The sequence below is a fragment of the Capsaspora owczarzaki genome (assembly GCF_000151315.2).
Source record: "Capsaspora owczarzaki ATCC 30864 unplaced genomic scaffold supercont2.4, whole genome shotgun sequence".
Lineage (NCBI taxonomy): Eukaryota > Filasterea > Ministeriida > Capsasporidae > Capsaspora > Capsaspora owczarzaki.
In genome coordinates this window covers 738,815-756,963 of record NW_011887295.1, presented here as the reverse complement: position 1 = coordinate 756,963, position 18,149 = coordinate 738,815, and the positions used below count along the sequence as shown (strand labels likewise).

The 18,149-nt window shown below is 54.9% G+C and overlaps 4 protein-coding genes across 4 annotated transcripts; 1 reads left to right on the top strand and 3 right to left on the bottom strand.

The window, feature by feature from the left end:
• Positions 1 to 216: 216 nt before the first annotated feature.
• On the bottom strand, positions 217 to 4,232 carry CAOG_08656 (hypothetical protein; the record flags this gene model as incomplete). Its single annotated transcript, XM_011271965.1, has 1 exon — positions 217 to 4,232. A coding segment is annotated over one exon (4,016 nt), but the record flags the coding sequence as incomplete, so codon positions are not given.
• A 1,343-nt stretch (positions 4,233 to 5,575) lies between these two features.
• Positions 5,576 to 10,868, bottom strand: CAOG_03034 (hypothetical protein). The gene is made up of 2 exons (XM_004363816.2): positions 8,009 to 10,868; positions 5,576 to 7,820 (listed from the first exon to the last, which is right to left on the bottom strand). Exons 1-2 carry the CDS (start codon positions 10,829 to 10,831, stop codon positions 5,805 to 5,807), a joined length of 4,839 nt encoding a protein of 1,612 aa, XP_004363873.2. The 5' UTR covers positions 10,832 to 10,868; the 3' UTR covers positions 5,576 to 5,804.
• Positions 10,869 to 10,919: 51 nt separating this feature from the next.
• CAOG_03033 (beta-centracetin) lies at positions 10,920 to 13,348 on the bottom strand. The gene is made up of 4 exons (XM_004363815.2): positions 13,289 to 13,348; positions 11,767 to 12,471; positions 11,454 to 11,628; positions 10,920 to 11,310 (listed from the first exon to the last, which is right to left on the bottom strand). The coding sequence occupies exons 1-4, from the start codon at positions 13,334 to 13,336 to the stop codon at positions 11,060 to 11,062; spliced, it is 1,179 nt and encodes a 392-aa protein (XP_004363872.1). The 5' UTR covers positions 13,337 to 13,348; the 3' UTR covers positions 10,920 to 11,059.
• A 1,435-nt stretch (positions 13,349 to 14,783) lies between these two features.
• On the top strand, positions 14,784 to 17,612 carry CAOG_03032 (efflux ABC transporter). Its single transcript, XM_004363814.2, has 3 exons — positions 14,784 to 16,685; positions 16,782 to 16,896; positions 17,010 to 17,612. Exons 1-3 carry the CDS (start codon positions 14,847 to 14,849, stop codon positions 17,447 to 17,449), a joined length of 2,394 nt encoding a protein of 797 aa, XP_004363871.1. The 5' UTR covers positions 14,784 to 14,846; the 3' UTR covers positions 17,450 to 17,612.
• The last annotated feature ends 537 nt before the right edge of the window (positions 17,613 to 18,149 follow it).

The window sequence follows — 18,149 nt, the reverse complement described above, 5'->3', positions numbered from 1 at the left end:
GCCAGCGATGAGGCAGGGAGCGCGGCAGTGCTCGACGAAGATGAGGACGAGCCCGACCGCGAGCCAATCGAATTGCTCAGGAAGGCGCGTTTCCGATCCATCAAGTGCAACAGAAACTGCGACAAGGCATGCCACATGACGTCGAGCCAGCGCGGATTGAACAAACCGGCAGCCGTCCAATGAGAGACAACAGAGTGCGCCATGTGAAAGACATACTCGACACGCCAGACCTCGTAGACTTCGAATGCAGCGTCAGCCACGACCTCCACGCCAAGCCCCACAAGGAGTTTGCGGATGCTCTTCCAAATGCCATCAAACTTGACGTCGTGGACAGCGTTGGAGACATTCACGAACGACTTGTAAACTTGCTCGCCAAACGGGTCGTCTGGGGCGAGATCCGGATCGCCATTGTTCCGATCAAAACCGGCTGCGGAGCCGAAGGCAGGCGGGGGATTGCTGCCGAGAATGTCCTCAATGATTGGATCGGCGTGGTGCATCCGGGTGCTCGTGTTTGAGAGCTGCCACGAAACAGTCGAAAAGCTCCAGCTTTGCTCGGACAAGGGCCAGGACTGGGCGAAGGCGGTGCGACGGCTGTTGTGCGCAGTAGGATTTGCTGCAGCCGCGGCGGCGGCAGCTGCTGCTTGTCGATCCCGGCGATGCACCACGCGCTCTCCCGTTTCCAAAAGCAACTTGTGAAGATGGTACAGACGCGGAAGCATCGGACTCCACTTGAAGATGGAGTCGATCAACGGCGGGGCCGAAATGTATGCATGACAAAACTGCAGGATGAGGCGAATCATCTTGGCAGACACGCGCGAAAGCGGATGCTGCGTGTAAAGGGGCAACAAATCCCCGACGAGATGCCAGCCGTCGACGCAAGTCACGGGACCAATCGTCAAGAGCGACTTGAGCATCGTCGGGTTGCGAATGTCCAGCGTCACAGTGGCAGCAAGGCGCGCGACCTCTTGTTCCAGCTGACTCTTTGACTCTGAGCCAGCATTCGCAGCTCGCAGCAAGAGCACAATGGCCTGCGAGCAGGCCGACATTTCAACGCGCTGTCTTGCGCAAGACGACGTCGTCGACAGAGGATTGCTCGTCGAGCCGTTGCTGGACAGCGGAAGGGCTGTTGCCGGCGGCGAAGGGAGCATGAAATCGAGGAGGGCTGCATCGACCAAGGCTACAATCTCCATGTGTCCTGGCTGGCAACGGGCAGCCGAGTTGACTGAAAACCCGCGAATGGCAGCGTTCAACGCTTCAACATACACTGAACCCGGCAAATTGTCAGGAAGGGCGGCAGTGATGGAACTCGGGACGGCTCCCCCCGCTTTCGAAGCGGACGCAGAGTGCGGATGGAAGCAGCTGAGCAGGGCGGCGATCGCGTCGATATTCCACTTTCGCGAAGCATCGAGGAGTGCACCTTGGAGCACTGTCGCAAACTCTTTCGTTTCCGTGACTGCCTCCAACAGGGCGATGCCCTGCTGCAAGCGGAAGATGAGGCTTTGGATGGCTGACTTGGAGGTGAGGCGCGTGACGATGCTTCGGAAGCTGGCCGACAGGACAGCCAAAATGGCTCGATCCCGCTCGGCGTGCAACACGAGTCGGCCAGCATCCCGGCCCGACGCTCGCAGGCCTTGGAGATCGTTGGTGAGCAAGCGCACGTGACGCTTTGAGTGCAGATTGTCCGTTGTCATAGCAGGGACGGGAGCCTGCGCGGTTGGCGCTGATGCTGCTGCGGTGGTGGAAGATGATGGCACGGACGCAGGGACGGGCGAGTGTGAGCGAGATCGCGGTGACGGCGACGCCGAACGAGAGCGAGGACGCTTTGCTGCTGGAGAAGGGGCGGCAGGCGCTGTGGATGAAGCGGCATTGCTGCTGATCGCTTGCGGTCGTCCAGATCGCGATGGAGTTCGCGGTGACGAAGATGGAGCGTGGCTTGCCGGTTGTCGCATCGGTGAACTGGCCCGTGGGGCCCGCATGCTGCCAACTTGCACGTCTGAACCCTCCGTCGTATCCATTGGGACCACCGGTGGTGTGTGGCAGCGCTCAGACAGAAGGGCGAGAACATAGGTACGCGACAGGGTCAACAATGCACGCAAATTTTCAGTCGAGCCTCCAGGAAGAGCCAGGGCAGAGGAAATGGGCTGACGTGAGCTGGCATAGTTTTTTTCGGAAAAGCAGATCGGCTTGGCGCCCGCAGTCACGAGCTGCTCAATCACGGCAGCAGTCGAGCTTGACGCAGCCCGCATCAACGGTGTGCAGCCGAGCCAGTTGCGGAAGTTGATGGCCTTTGGCAGCAAGGTCAGCGAGAGAGCGAGCTCGACGCCGCGTACAGCCTCAAGCCAGGCGGTTACAAGGCCCGAGCCCGAGCTTGATAATTGAGTGGCAAAACACCGCAAAAGACTACTGCCCAGGAGGGCGCTTTGTGCGCGAGCGAAATGCGAAGCAGGCGAGACGATTGATCCTTCGTGAGAAATGGAGCTCGCAAAGCTTGGCGAATGTGCGACCGTTTCAATGCACGCGAGCAAGTGGTTGAGAGCGTCAATTTTGACAGACGAAGCACGGGCTTGCGGCCAGTGTATCGAAAAGTTGACCGGCAAGGTTTCAAGCGGAACCGAGCGCTGCGCGGCCAGGATGATTGAAGCGAGCTCTGCCTTGATTTGGCTGACTGGAGTGGCAACCGCCATCTCTGGCAGGCGCAGCTGGAAGAGCCGGAATGTGATGGCAGTCAACGTATCAGCCAGGTGAAACGGCGCAGTCATTGACCGAGCAAGCACAACCGCGTCGGATGCAGTGTTGCACAGGACGCTGACTGCATGCGCCAGCTTCCAATTGTCCACATAGGCATTGGTGGTGAGGGCAACGTTCGCGTCGGCTTCATCCACGACGCCGCTCTCGCTTGCTGCGGAGGCAACGCCGGAAAAGAGCGGCTCCCGAGGCAATGGACGATTCAATGTGTAATAGACGGTTGCTGAATTGCCTCGTTTTGAAGAACTGTGCGAATGAGACGACGACGACGGCGACGAGGACGAGCTGGTTGTTGGTGGGTTTGTTGAGGTGGTGCTGGTGGACGGATGGTGCTGGTTTTGTTGATGGTCGTGCTGGTGAGTATGCTGTTGAGTATGCTGGTGAGCATGCTGGTGGGTATGCTGGTGGGAGGCTTGGTGCTGGGCCAAGGTCGGCTGCGCTTGAAGAAATGCATGTGCCTCAGCTTGCGCCGGCGTGTTCATCAAAAGATTCTGCAACTCGGGGACACTTGCTGCAAAGTTGGAAAACATGGCATGGTCGGCCGACCCGAATTGCATCTCAATCATGGACTGGAGGCCGACTTGTAATACGGCAGCAACAATGTGATACTGGTGAGGATTGATGTTGTACAGGCGACAATTGGCCAGTGTCAACACAAGATCACTGACGCAATCGACCGGCCGTGCGTAGTGCCCTTCGACGAGGCGATGCAAAACAGTGCCGAAATCCATGGGAGAGACGACCACGGCTCCGTAGTCGGCAATTCGGTAGCGCTCAGGATTGACACGCTGCTCAAACAGCGAGCCGTAAGGGTGAAACAGCAGGCTCGCCACAATGTTGAGTGTGCTGACAAACAGGCGGTCTTGGGGTTTGGGGGATTGGAACCAGGGAGTGTATACAACCGGTCGAAGCTCGGAGAGCGCGGCAATCTTCTCTTCAAAGGAGATGATGGGGATAACGTACGTTGTGACGGGAGACACAAAGGCACCGTTGGCGGTGTGGGTCATAATCTTGCGAATCGAAATGCGCATGATGGCCCAAGGGACTTCGACCATGGGGAATGTCTCGCCGACAGTGCCGTGGGCGCTGGTGAGTAATCGCCGCAGCTGCATGGAAATGCGCGCATCGATCAACGAAAGCATGCTTTTCACCGCCTCCACCAACGTGTTTGATGGCGTTGTTGCCGGTAGCAAGTCTGCAGATTCAATTTCGGTGGCAACCGAGGCCAGCCACGGCTCGGCCTTGGTCGCTGCAATCACGGCGCTGTACAAGTACAGGTAGGTGGGATGGTCCAGGCTGCGCCACGTGCCAAAAGCAGGAATGGACGTTTCCATCGCGAGAAACAGCTTGAAATACCCGGCAAGGGACGACAACGAACCGTTGTTGTCTTGTGAAACAAACCGGCTGAGGACGTGGTCGGGAAAGATCCTGTCGGCCGGGGCGGTCGAGGCATGGCTGTGCGACGGCAACGAGGCGGCCGTGCCCATGGACGGCGGCGGCGGCGGGTTGGATGGGGACCGCGTAAGTGCCTCCAGCGAAGGGGGCGCGGCGGTGGTCGACGCAGATGATGTTGTCGCAATGGACGAATCCCTACTCTCACTGGCCGCGGATGGTCGACTGATGCCAGAACTTGCACTGGCAGCCATGCTGGACGAGGCTGTGTCGATAAGCGTCATGGGAGACGCTTGTGACGCACCCAAAGTCCCATGCGAATCGGTGCCCAACAGCATGCCGGTTGCCTCTGCTCGATCTGGCGCTTGCGTTGAGACTGCAGAATCTGTGTTCGGTAGATCATCAACTTGCATCATTTCTATTTCACAGCAGCAACCAAACTCATCGTCAGTCCGATCAAACAGGACAACAAAAACAAAACAAGACGTACAGCAAAAATATATCAACAAACACCCCGCATTTTGTTTTTTTGTTTCGCAAAAACCGCCAAAAACGAATACTCGGAAAACGCACAATCAAAAGAAGAGTGCGACTGAAACCCCCAAAAACAAGAGAAAAAAGAAAAAAACAGTTTGTTTGTCACAAAGCTCGCAGGACAATGGAGGGAGTGAAAATCGGGAAGCAACTCGCCGAAAACAAAAAAAAAAAAAAAAAAAAAAAAAAACAAAAAAAAAGTGGACAGAAAGCCAAAGAAGGCTTGTTGAAAAATAAAAAATAATTAAAAATGAAAAAACCGTCCTTTTTGTTTCGCTTTGCTTGCGAATATCGAACCAGTTGGCGATCACGAATGGGAAAGCGGCGGAACCGAACAGCGAGATCTTCAACGATAAAAAAGAATAATCCGAAGCGATGTAACGCAAAAAAAAAAAAAATAAATTCAACACGGAGAATTAAAAAGCGAGGGGAAAGCAGAGAGAGGGGAAAACGCCAGAAGGACTCGCAGGGAAAAAAAAAAAAAAAAAAAAAAAAGTTGACAATTTGGTGCTTCCAACGAGCTCGGCTCGCGTTTGGCAGCGACCAGAGACCAGAGGACGCGAACGGACGTGGATGGGAGAAATAATCAGTCAGTCGGACAAACCTGCAGCGGTGGACACGCTCGAAGCAGGGTCGGTGGAGGCCACGGCGGCGCCAGACGACGGGCTCACGTCAACTGAACGCTGCTGCTGCTGCTGGTGTGGCTGCTGCGACGACACCGGTGCCTGCTGAGCCCTGGAAGCGTCGCTGGCCAGCATCGCAGATGAGTTGTCTCTCTTGGATTGGCCGTGGGCGCGCGCGAGAAGGGGTGGGTCTGCCTGGGGTTCGGCGGGAAAAGGGGTCAGCAGATGGTGACGCTCAGTTCACTTTGACTGAGGAGATATTAAAAAAAAAAAAAAAAAAAGTCTGAAGTTGTCTTCGCACATTCTTGTATTGGACAAAGGTCAAAAACAAAAGCTCGTCAGTCGGTGCACGAATGCCGAGTGTGTAAGAAAGATAATCTGGTCTGGGGGGTTTGATTCGTAAAAGATCTACGGAAAATCCTCGACAACGAAAGGTGTCGAAAAAAACAACGACAAGCGCAAAACCATTCTACAACACGATGCAATCCACCCAAACAATCCCACCTAGGACTAGTCGGCGTGGGGGTGGGAAGCAGCCTTGCCATCGCCTTGATTTTGAGTGTACTGCTGGAACTGCCTGTCGATTTGCTCGAAGGCGTTGGACAAGAGCGCGCGCTCGCCGTACAGCTCCTTCAGCAGCATGCCAACACGCTCCATCTGCTCCATGAGAAGACGCGTGTGGATGGCAAACACGGCAAAGCCGATCAGGGAGTGCTCGCTTGCTCGGAGGAAGTGCTCCTGGGCGTGGGCCAGCTGGTGCAGGTTGGCCAGCACTTGGTTGCGCGACGCAAACACGTCGGGCAACATGTAGGGAAGTGGAGCGCGCCCACGCAAGGACGCTGACATGATGAAAATGTAGTTGAGGAGCACGCCAATCATGTTTTTGCGGAGCGGATTGAGCGGCACAATAATGTTCTCGCGGAACTCTGGCGAAAAGCCCCGAGCAACCGACATGCGAATGGCAGTAAGATGGTCGACGATGGACTGGCAAACGGTCAACAGGGCGGCAAAGATTCGAATGTTGATCGGGCCCTTCACGCTCGGCTCGAGCACAGCCATTGCGGCCAACGTCTGGGCTCGAAGGATGGACTGGCGGATGGAGGATTGCAGAGCGTAGATTTGTCGCTGAAGGTACTGCGCTGCGACTGCCGTGTCGGCTTGAGACGTGGCAAGAATTTGAGGGCCTTCGCCAGGAATTTGGGTGAAGCGACGAGCGGCAGTGCGGTCGTGCGCGTATGCTGCAGCAATGGTCGAGCGATCGTCTGCAGCAGCAGCAGCAGCGGCGGCGGCGGCGGCAGCAGCAGCAGTGGCCGAGTGATCGTCGGTCGGTGAATGAGCCCGTGTAGAAGATCCGGAAAGCTGATGGGTTGTGTCATCGTGGTCGCTTTGCAGCAGCGGCGCATATTCCATAGCGGCTTGACGATTGGTGCTGGTTTGCCGCTGGAGCACTGCACCGCTGGACGCGTGGCGGAAGACCGCCGGCAACGACATTCGCCCAGCGTCGCTAAATCGGCGATGGAGTGGGTGCTGCAGGTCGTAGTTCTGGATGGCGGCGGAGAGGTTTTTTGAGGCAGCAATCTTGTGCTCCTGGTGGGAGGAAGGGGTGTTCGTGCGGTGCCTTGGCGAATCCCTGGTTTGAGCGCTCGCGGCAGCGCGTCCTTGACTGGGGAAGATGTTTGCTCGAGAAGCCACGCGTGCGTTCACAATGCTGGTCGTATTGCTGATGTGTGTTGCATCCTCGTCTGCGGTCGATGCAAAGCGGGGGAGAGTCAACCCGCTCAACGATCGATTCTGACGCGGCAGCCGCGCGGAAGGGTCACTTGTGGAGGCCGCGGTACTGGTAGCTGCAGGGGAAATTGGATCAGAGGATAATGGTGCAGACGTTACATTGGGTGCGGAATGGCGAGGATGCGGATGGGTGTCGGAGTCATCTTGTTGATGCCTATTGTGACGCAACGCAGATGGCAGCAAGGCTGACGGCCAGACCTTGGAGAAGGAGCGAAGCCAGCTGGCTTTAGCTTCGTGGCGTCGAGCAACAATACTGCCCGCCGCTTGACCGCCGAGGGCGAACAAGGCGAAATTGCCAGATACAGCCAGACCACAGTTGTCCAGAATGGTGGCGAGCTCGAGGCGCAACTCCCTGCGCGCGCGATAGGGCCAGAATAATCGCGAGAAGATCATCACAATGACCACACCAAACGAAATATCCGTCATGCGTCCCAGCGCAATCTTCCAAATTGGCAGATAGGCTATCGGCCAATAGAGCCGGTTGTTGAACTGTGCCCAACATGTCACAATGTAGGCAATCACTGCAATAAAGCCTAATTTTGAGTAGCCAGTGTGCAGCTTGAGATGGACCATCGGGAAGCAGAAGACTACCAGCATGGCGCACTGCACGTAAGGATTCGTGACATCGGCAGCGTACGAAGCGATGACCGCAAAGGCGCATCCCAAAAACGTTCCGAAAATACGCCAAAGACAGTGAATAAACGTGGCTCCGACAGATGGCAGGATGATGATAGCAACCTGTGTTGATGACGATTTGAAAGCAGTTGTGGGAGGGAAGACCAACCACGGCGGTGAGTAAAGCTCACTGCTCACATGCCCAAACAAAACAAAACAAGACAAACAAAACAAAACAAAGCAAGACAAAACAAAACAAAACAGACCAGACCAGGGAAGCCAAACGAACAACAAACGAACAACAAACTCACAGAAACCACAGCCCAGTCGCCACGCCAGGCATCATAGTTGGGATAGATGACAGAGGCAGAGAGAAGGGCGACGAGGGCACAAGCAAACCCGGATTTGAGACCAAAGAGGGAAGCTGGAGAGTTGAGCAGCTGAGACAGCTTGTACAGTCTCGCACGCCATCCTGTGGAATAGTTGACATCCGAGCCACCCTTGTTCATAAAGATGGAAGCCTCGACCTCCGGGGGATGCGGTATCAAGCCACGAGGGAAGGTGAACTTGGACACCCGCCCATTTTCGCCGAGAAGGCCAACAAGAAGGTACAAGTCAATGGCGAATTCGCGCAGCGTGAAAAGGAAGGTGTGTAACAAAAAGATGCGATCCCAGTCCGAGAATTTTTCGGCGCTAAAGAGCGATATCCCAAGCCGATGCACAGAGCTGACCTGATCGATTGCGATGGCAAGATCGTCGATGGCTGCATCAAACTCTTGGAGGACGGGATTGATGTGCGGAATACCCACTAACGGCTCGGTCGATTTCGTCAGCATTGTCTTTTGCAACGCGCTGAGGGCATCCGCGCTGTGTTGCACAAGCCCCGTAATGCAGCTTCGAATGGGTGTCACCAGCGCGCGGATTTCCTCTGGCGCGAAAGCGCCCCTTTGGGTTGCAAACGTGCTGGACATGGTCGACAGGTGCTGCGTGATGGCAAAGAGCTTGTTCACCACTTCGGTGGTCGGCCCAATGTGGGGAATGCCCAAACTTTGCTCAATCAGTGCATCGTTCAGTTGAGCATTCGCCAATCCCCATTTCGTCCGGACGTTGGTCATTGCGACGGTGCCATTCGCCCGATCGGCCTCGAACGACTCCATCAAAAAGCCGCGCGTGTTGATGAGGAGCAACTCCTCCGCCGATTTGAACAGGTCGGAAATGTTCTCGTGACAGATGGTGGTGGCGAGCTTGGGCGCAACCAGGATGGCTGCCAGCCACGCAATCGTGGCGCCAATAATAAAGTTGACTGCAAAGCCCCAGACGAGTGTCGGGATGGACATTGTCAAATACGGCCCTTGGGTAAACGTAAAGAAGACGCTAGAGCAAATAATCACATCAAAGTGCAGGGCAAGGATGGTCAGCCGCTCGTAGAAGCCGCGCAGAGCTTGGGCGGCATACATGGCAATGAACATGCCAATTGTAATCACGTAGAGGTCGTCGTGCGAGATGGAAAGTTGAATCGATACATAGCATGCTCCAAGCGTCATCCCGAGAACGGCTTGAATGTAGGCTTCGCAGGCAGCGCCAACCGTGGAGTGCACCGGGTACAGGCTGACACCAACGATAAACTGAAAGACGGCGGGGGCATGCTTCTCGCCAAGGAACGGAGTGCATGTCAGAATAGCAGCAACGAGAAGAGCAACCACCGTTTTCACAACGTCCAGGCCGCGGCGCGAGATGAGGTACAGCCAAAAGTCCACCACCGCCTTCCAAGCTGCCGTGATGAAGCGCGCAGCAAGATTTGGTCGGCGACGCTGCTTTCGATTCGCAAAAGCCTCTGGAGAATTAAGAGTAGCATTCGATTGCGGCGTGGGCCCTGGAGGATTGTTGAGAACAGCAGTGGAAGCAGCGGTGGAAGCAGCAGTGGAAGCAGCAGTGGAAGCAGCAGCAACAGCAGCAGCAACAGCAGCAGCAGTAGCCGCAGTAGCAGTTGTCGCACCGTCAGCGCCAGGCTGTGTTGAGGTGACACTTGGGGCCACATCAATTTGAACGCCAGTGGAGTTGGCATCGGTATCGCTTCCTTTCGGTGCCAAGTTTTCTGGTGCAGCGGGTACAGCATCAGCAGAGACAGGTACTGGAGCCGAGCGTTTGTTCGCGTCCGCAGTCGACCCGTCCATGACTGACTGGAGCCACAACATCCCTTGCACCTTGTCTAAATAGTCCACCGGAGACGGAAATTTCAGCCCTGCACGCGATTCTTGCAGTTTGACGAGCCACTTGTTCGAGGTGAGCTTTGTGGACGTGCCAGACGAGGTCGACGCCGAGGCCGCCAGTGTCATTGCTGCCGCAGCGTCCGAGTTGTTATCGGGCATGGGATTGTCTGGAGGCGAACTGGTTGAAGGAGCAAAGGTCACCACGCGCTCGTCGGGAAGCACTGCAGGTGACTGTGAAGTGGACGTACGCTCGCTGCCCGCTGCTGCTCCAAAAAAAGAGGGTCCAGCATCATCGAGTGGAGTGGTCTCGGGCGCCACCACTGGGGGTCCTGTTGGTGCTAAGAGAGTGAACGCCGAGGTGGTGTGCCTCAACGGCGTTGCTGGGCCTGTCACATGAGCCAAGGCGAATTCAACGGGGTTGTCGCCAACGGGATGTGCGACAAGTGCGAGCGGCGATGCCGGTACGTCCGGGCTGGGCACGAGATTCGCCTGAGCACCACCAGGAGCACCTTGAGTAGCAGCGTCACGATCGCCAGCAGTCACAGGAGTGGTCGCGCTTGCAACCGAAGCAGAAGGAGTCGTTGTGGTCGCGACCGGCGGCGTGGGAGTCGAAGCGGAATCTGACGCCGGAGATTGGACGGCGTCGTGCCCAGGCGCGGACACGGTGACAAGCGCCTGGACCATGGCTGCAACGCGGGCCGTGTCTGGTGGCGGGAGTGGCGGGAGCTCGAGATCCTCGGGATTGCGAATCGGCTCGTCGTGCACAGAGTGGACCGAGTGTTCGTGCTCCAATGGCAATCCAGAGCTGCTCCCAACGGCGGATGGGTGGGTGCTTGTGGGTACCGCTGTTGCCGCTGCAGCTGTAAGTGCGGCAACATCATCCATCGGGATGGCCACGTTGGCCGTCGATGATGTCTTACTCATCAGAGCCCCCAACGAACGGGCAAACAAGGGATAAGCTGGAAGACTGAGCTGAGCGGCTTGATTTGGAAGACACTCATGAGATGAGAACTTGCGACGCACTCGAAGACACACTTTCACAGTATTTGCACAAAACAAAATATTTGCACAAAACAAAATAGTCACAAGCATCCAACAAACATGACAACAAGAAAACACACACACATTCAAAAGTGCACACTGCTGCTGTTTTTAAAAAGTCTTGCGGTGCAACACATTTGGGCCAACATCGTCGTACTCTTGCTTGGACACCCACATTGTCTTGAATGCATCGAGCGACGCGAGGATGGAGCCGCCAATCCAGGCAGAGTACAATCGCTCTCGTGGTGCCGAAACGCGGATTGTTCGAATGTTGCTTCGTTGGGCGGTCTGTTGCGTTGATGATGATCGGCCCGGATTGTTTACAACGCGATGAAGCTCATTCACAAGACGGTTTCCGAATCCTGCAAGAAGCGGCATTCGAAAGCGCAGGACGTCGATTTAGCGAAACATGATTCAAGCCTTCCGCCGTCTCCCTCATCTCACACACCCCCCCCATCTTCCTTCAAAAAGCCGCCTGGAAACGAAATTGCAGTCCGAAACCTACCTCGCATCAAAGTGCTGCCGCCAGAAAGCACAATGTTGGATAGCAATGTGACGCGCATGTCAATGTCGCACTTGAAAACAGAGTCGTACACCATCTCGTGCACGCCCATGTACTCCTTATCAGCCAGCTGGGGATTGAAAAGAATCTCAGCTGCTCGGTGACGCGCTTGACCAACCTGGAACGACCCGACGTCCAAAATATAAAAAACAAAATAAAAAAGGGTTCAGAAATCAGTTTCGTTGGCGGTCAAACCAGCCCCGCTCACGCTTCGTGACACAACAGAAAACAGCCACGGTCAAAAGTTCACACATACCTCAATGATCGACTCGTCAGGCAACGTGTACGTGCTCGGCTCCGAGCTGGATTCAACGCCTGCGCGTGAGGGATCGAGCTCAAAGTAGCACACACGCTCCTTGATGGTGCGCGCAATATCAAACTCGGCACTGGTGTGAAGATCGTAGCCCTCCTTGCGAAGGAGCATACGCAGCTGGCGGGTAACGTCTCGTCCGGCCAAATCCATGCGGTTGATAGACAGGGGCATCGCAAAGCCCTCGTACACGGGCACTGCAGTTGTGACACCGTCGCCAGAGTCCAGAACGACACCCGTGGTGCGGCCTGACGCATAGAGTGAGAGCACAGCGGGCAGCGCAAAGTACAGCGCGGGAACGTTAAAGTTCTCAAAGAAGACCGACGCAGCCTTCTCGCGGTTGCGGGTCGAGTTGAGCGGCTGCTCTGTCAGCAGCACGGGATGCTCCTCGGGCGCAACGCCAAGACCCTCCTTGGAGTAGGTGTGCTGCCACAAACGCTCGGCGTCCTCCCAGTTGGTGACAACGCCGTGCTCGATCGGGTGCGACAGGCGCAGCAGACCCCGGTGCTGCGCAATCCTGCCACCCATAAAGTATGCTCCTTCCACGGCGTCCGTCATGACGCGGCGGTGCTTTGGCCGACCAACGCACGTCGGTGCGATGTGCTTTGGCTCCAGATCGCCTGCAAAGCCCGCCTTGATCATGCCCGAGCCCTGTTTTTTGTTTTTTGTTGTTTTTATTTAGATGTCCCCAATAGTAAACAAATAGCATGGTTAGTTTGAGGGTTGTTCTGAGAGATTGTGATGAAGCGATGCTTGGCATGAATAGAGTGAATGAGGGAATGAATGAGAATAATGCGAACGATCTGGCTGGGTTGTCCTCCCACCCCACCCCACCCCCCGGTCCAGTGCAGCGTGCATGAATGGGTTGGTTTTGGGCTTGCAACAAGAAGGAGAGACTCTCGAATCAAAGAGGAGCAATCTTGCATTTTGGGATGCTGAAAAAAAAATTGGAAAAAAAAAAAAAAAAAAAAAAAGAGACAGATCTGCAATCCTTTTTGCCATTGTGATGCGATTTTGCCAGACAAAACCACTGGCGTTGCTACTGATGTGTGTGTGTGTGATTGTGCGGCTGTGGCACTGAAGAAGGGATGTAGAAACGCAAGTGAAGAGCAGGGGAACACGCATTGCCAGGATTGCAGCCAGAGAGGGAAGACGATCGGCTTCAAAGCGCGCCAGAATGACCAACGCAGCGTCCCCGGCTCTGTCTCTCCTTCCTCGCTCCCACCCCCCTCCACCCCCACGAGCTCGCGTCAGGGGAAACGAGAACCCCAAATCAGCGGCGGAAGGAAGTGGCGAAATGGCTGCAGAATGACAATCAAGCTCTCTCTCTCTCTCTGTCTCTCTGTCTCTCTCTCCAACGCCACAAACCCGCGTCGGGGGGGGGGGACACGAAAGCAAAGGCCAAAGAGAAAATAACGCAAATCAAGAGGAAGGAGGAGCAGCATGCAAGCGGACTGCGAGACAATACCTGGTCAATCACCACAGGCTGGTTGCTGATCACTTCGTGCAACGACATGGTCAAACAACTCAAATTTTAAGAAATGACCTCCCACATTTATGCAAATCCAAAACGCAAAAGAGTCCAAGTGATGGAAATGGTGATTGAGAGAGAGAGACAGAGAGAGAGAGAGAGAGAGAGAGAGAGAGAGAGAGAGAGAATCTGAGAGCAGATTGCAGAGTATGAGAATGGATAGAATAACTGCCAAGAGCTCGATGATTTGAGAGAACGTTCAATGATTGAGAGCTATCGAACACGTCGTAATGCAAATTAAAGGCTTTGGAGGGAACGGAAGCCGAATTTTGTGCGGTTGTTGCATTCAATGCTCTGCGATCCGTTGTTACAATTCTGAACTGAATACAGCGTGGGCCCTGGCCACTCTTTTCGGTCTTCAGCTCGTAGCATCGTTTTGATTGGTGTTAGGACGACATCGTGACGTCCACAACCCCGGCTACTGGCAAACAGTTGAATCGAGAGCTTGCGATCGGCGCTCTTCCTTACCACACTCTTCACTATCAACTCGCTTCTGAGCTCCACGTCCAAGTTCGTCAAGTTCTCTTCCCGGGTCGAAGCCACAACAGGCGCGGCACGAGAAGTTGCCAATCGTATCCTTTCTTCACCCTTCCCGTTTCCAAGACACAGATAGTTCGGATAACATCGAGCTCGCTTTGCGTCCACCAACCAATACAGGGCTCCCCGCCAGTTTGGCACAGACACTTCCCGCAGATGGCTGATTATACGGAGGACGAGCGAAACGCCTTTGCAAAGCTCGTTGCCTTTGCGCGATCGACCGAGACGAGGAGACTAATTTTGGCGTCGACCCAGACGCCTCACGAACGATTCATGGTCCTGACCCTGGAAAACGTGGCCGATTCTTCTTTCAGCGATGACTCAAACATGCCTACTTTCATTGCTTCCGCCCACCCCTCTCTCATTCCAACACGAGAACAACCCGTTTATTTTACTCACTCCACCCACGTTACTCAAGACGGTTGCATGCTTCAGTCACACAACAACCCTCGACTCAAAATTTTGTTTTACCTGAGCCCCGGTCGACTTTCGCAGTTTAATGCTACGGCAAGCGTTTATCTGGAGAGAGATTCTGGTGTCTTTCAACTCCAAGGGTATTACGCCCTCTGGAAGTTTTCCGATTCGCCGTCCCGTGTTTTGAGAAAAGTGTAGTTGTAATTGTGTCGCACATCAAGCCGTAGACTTTGGCAAAATACAGGACTTTCATCGATACCTCCACTCAATGACCAGAAGAAATCACTCGGAGTGGATTTGACAAGTAAAAACGAACAATTCAAAAGTGTTTCAATCTCTCCCCCCGCCGCCGCGTTGTTTCGTGATTGTTGCCTTTGATTTTGCAATAATAGAGAGAGGAAGAGAGTGTGTTGAGGGAAATGATAGAGTAGAAGAACGTCGACACATGCGCGTGTGTGGATGAAGCTCAGTTTTCCGTTTTGCTTTTTGCCGTGACTTTGTTATCAGTCAGCCGATAACAAAAACTCATAAACACCCAAAACAGATGTCCTTCCAGCGACTCGAAAGCAGGGACGCTGACGACGACGGTGCTCTGCTGTCATCCTCGAGCTTGGGTCTGCGCAGCGTGACGGCAGCAGACCAGCAGCAGCAGCAGCCGGAAGATGTGGAGGACGAGTACGAAACCGCACAAGGCGATGGACGCGACTTGTTTTCGAGTGGCAACGTGGCCGATAGCAAGACGCCCGCTCGTCCAAAGTTCACCTTTGCGGGCCTCTCGATCGGCCAGGGTCACGGACATGGCCACAGCCACGGTGGACACGGCGGCGGCAGCGGCGGCGGCGGCGGCGGCGGTGACAGCCATGGTGGCAGCGGTCAAGCACACCACGGCCACTCCCATGGGTGGTTCCGCCACAGCCACGCAAAGGACTTCCAGCAAGACCACGGCATGGGCCACTCGCACGACCGCCATGGACACCTTGTTCGCATGAGCGCAATTGCCAAGTTTGCCCAGATTGCGCGACCGGAACGCACAATGATGCTTGTCGGTGCGGTCGCGCTGTCGCTCTCAGTCGCTGTCAATCTGTTCCTGCCTTACTCGCTCGGAAGCTTGTTGGCAGATGCTGCAGAGACTGGAAGCAACACGACGACGACGACGAGCAACGGAGAGGTGCGCGAAAAGACGAGCTTCTCCACCATTGTCAACATGACCTTTGTCTACATGGCCATCTACGTGTTTGGCTCCCTGATGACATCGACACGCGCGTTCGCGTTTAGCATTGCTGGTGAGCGCCTCGTGCGTCGCGTGCGCTGCGCCTTGTATGCGTCCATCCTTTCGCAACCAATGAGCTTTTTCGACAAGGCTCGCTCTGGCGAGCTGCTCAATCGACTCTCCGCGGACACGGATCTTCTCAAGCACACCATCAGCCTGAGTCTTGCTCAGGCGCTTCGTTTCTTGGTGCAGGTCATTGGCGGCACGCTGTTCCTCTTTTACTTGAGCTGGCAAATGACGCTCGTCCTGCTCAGCGTCATTCCGCTCGTCGCGCTGGGTGGCTGGTGCTACACGCGCAAGGCGAGGGTGCTCAGTCGCACCTTGCAGGACGCCCTTGCTGAAGACGCCACGATCGCGGATGAGGTGATCAACGGCATGCGGCATGTCCAAGCGTTCGGTCGGCAAGACTTTGAGCAGAAGCGATTCACCACCCATCTCAACGCCACCTACAAGTATGCGCACAAACTGGCCATGAGCACCAGTATTTTCATGGGCGCAGCCGAGTTTGGTTCCTACTGGGCAGTGCTGATGGTGATCTTGTACGGCGCTCACCTGCTCATCGAAGGCCAGCTCTCTTCGTCGTTTGTGACGTCGTACATTTTGTACGCCGTGTATGTTGCCCATGCGCTCGGCGCGCTCTCGCATGTGGGTGCGGAACTGTCCAAGTGCGCCGGTGCGGTCGAGCGTCTGATGCAACTCCTCTCCCTGTTCTCGAGCAGCCAAGCTGCGGATTCGCCCAACTTTTCCTTGGTGGAAGAGCTCTCCTCCGTCGATATTCGTGGATATCAGCCGCGTGACGGTCTTCGCGGCCTCGTCGAATTCGAGCACGTGTGCTTCTCCTACGACACGGTCGACACATCCATCAGCGACCGTGCCATCGAGCAGCACACCAATTCCCATCCCTTCACCACTTCCCACATCCACCACCCAACTACTGGCGAGCCCATGCGACCGTCGTCTGGACGCTCCAAGGCAGCAGGATCCGATCGCCAGGTCCTCATGGACGTTTCGTTCGTTGCGCAACCTCGCATGACCATTGGCCTCGTTGGTCCTTCCGGCGCTGGAAAGAGCTCAATTTTGCAGCTGTTGCTGGCCTTTTATGCGCCGAGCGCTGTAAGCCCGAGTTTCATTTCTTGACGTTCAAGCAAGGCAGTCACGCTCACCGGTTGTTTGGTTTGGTTTTTTTTTTTTTTTTTTTTGGTGAAACAGGGCTCAATCAAGATCGACGGTCACCCGATTGAAAGCTTCAACAGCAACTGGCTGAGGCAAAACGTGGGCTATGTGAGCCAAGATCCGACGCTGTTTTGCTGCTCAATTGGCGACAGTAAGTAGACGGGTTGTTCTGCTGCTCGACAATTCAATACGCGAAAATGGCAACTCTCGGCTCATGATTTCGGCTTTTTTTTTGTTTTGTTTCTGTTTAACTTTCGCGCTTAGACATCCGCTACGGCCGTCTTGATGCCACTCAGGCCGAGGTGGAAGAGGCTGCTCGCGTGGCGCTCATCCACGACTTTATCATGTCGTTGCCGCACGGGTACAACACGATCGTGGGAGAACGAGGTGCCAAGCTTTCCGGAGGCCAGCGCCAGCGTATTGCTATTGCTCGAGTCGTGCTCAAGAACGCCATGATTGTGCTCATGGACGAGCCAACCAGTGCGTTGGACGCCGAAAGCGAGCAATTGGTCCAGCAAGCCCTCGAAGCGCTGTACAAGAATCGCACCTGCCTCATCGTTTCCCACCGACTCGATGTCATTCGCTCCTGCGATCTCATTCTCGTGTTTGAGCATGGTCGGCTGATTGAAAAGGGCACGCATCAAGAGCTTCAAGGAGCCGGCAAGACCTATTCCAAGCTATTGGCGATTCAATCCTCAAGCTGAAAAACGAAAGAAAATCGGAGGCTTGCCCCGGTTCATTCTGGAGGCGATTGAGCTGAATGGATTATTCTTTCGTGTTTGTTTGTTTTGTTGGCTTTCTACCCCTCCACAATGCACTGTTGGACTGATCACGCTGCTTGCCAATTTCAAACATTCGTGCAACTGAGTTTCGCTGAATTTCCTCCAAGCCCCCCCCCCAAAAAAAAAAAAAAAATGAATCAGTGAAACAGATGATGGTCCATGCAGGGCTGCCAGTGTGTCTAACCGTGCATAAAGTGATGCACTCCAAACCCGTGCATCACCCCCAAGCACGAAAAAGCCATTCAAAACCATTGTGATTGATTGTGATTTTGAGCCCTTTTCTCTCCCATTCAATTCTCATTCATCATCAAAGCCTTAAGAGCCGAGAACAAGCTTTACTAAAAGAACACTCGATCACAGTGTGCCGCGCTAGAGGGTGTCAGGTGGGGACGGCTTTCGTCGATTCAACCAAATTCGATTCAAAATCAATCCTTTTTTTTTTTTTCTTTTTTTTTTTCCTTTGCAGAGATGCGCAACGCAGCGCTGCTGTTGCACATTACGCGGCGGGCCGTTCTTGATCAGCGTTCTGCTTGCGGTTGCGCTTGTGGCTGTCCGACCGCACGATGGAAGCAGCAGCAGTGCCGTTGTTGTTGAGCCGCAACACGCCGATTTCCCAGCAGCC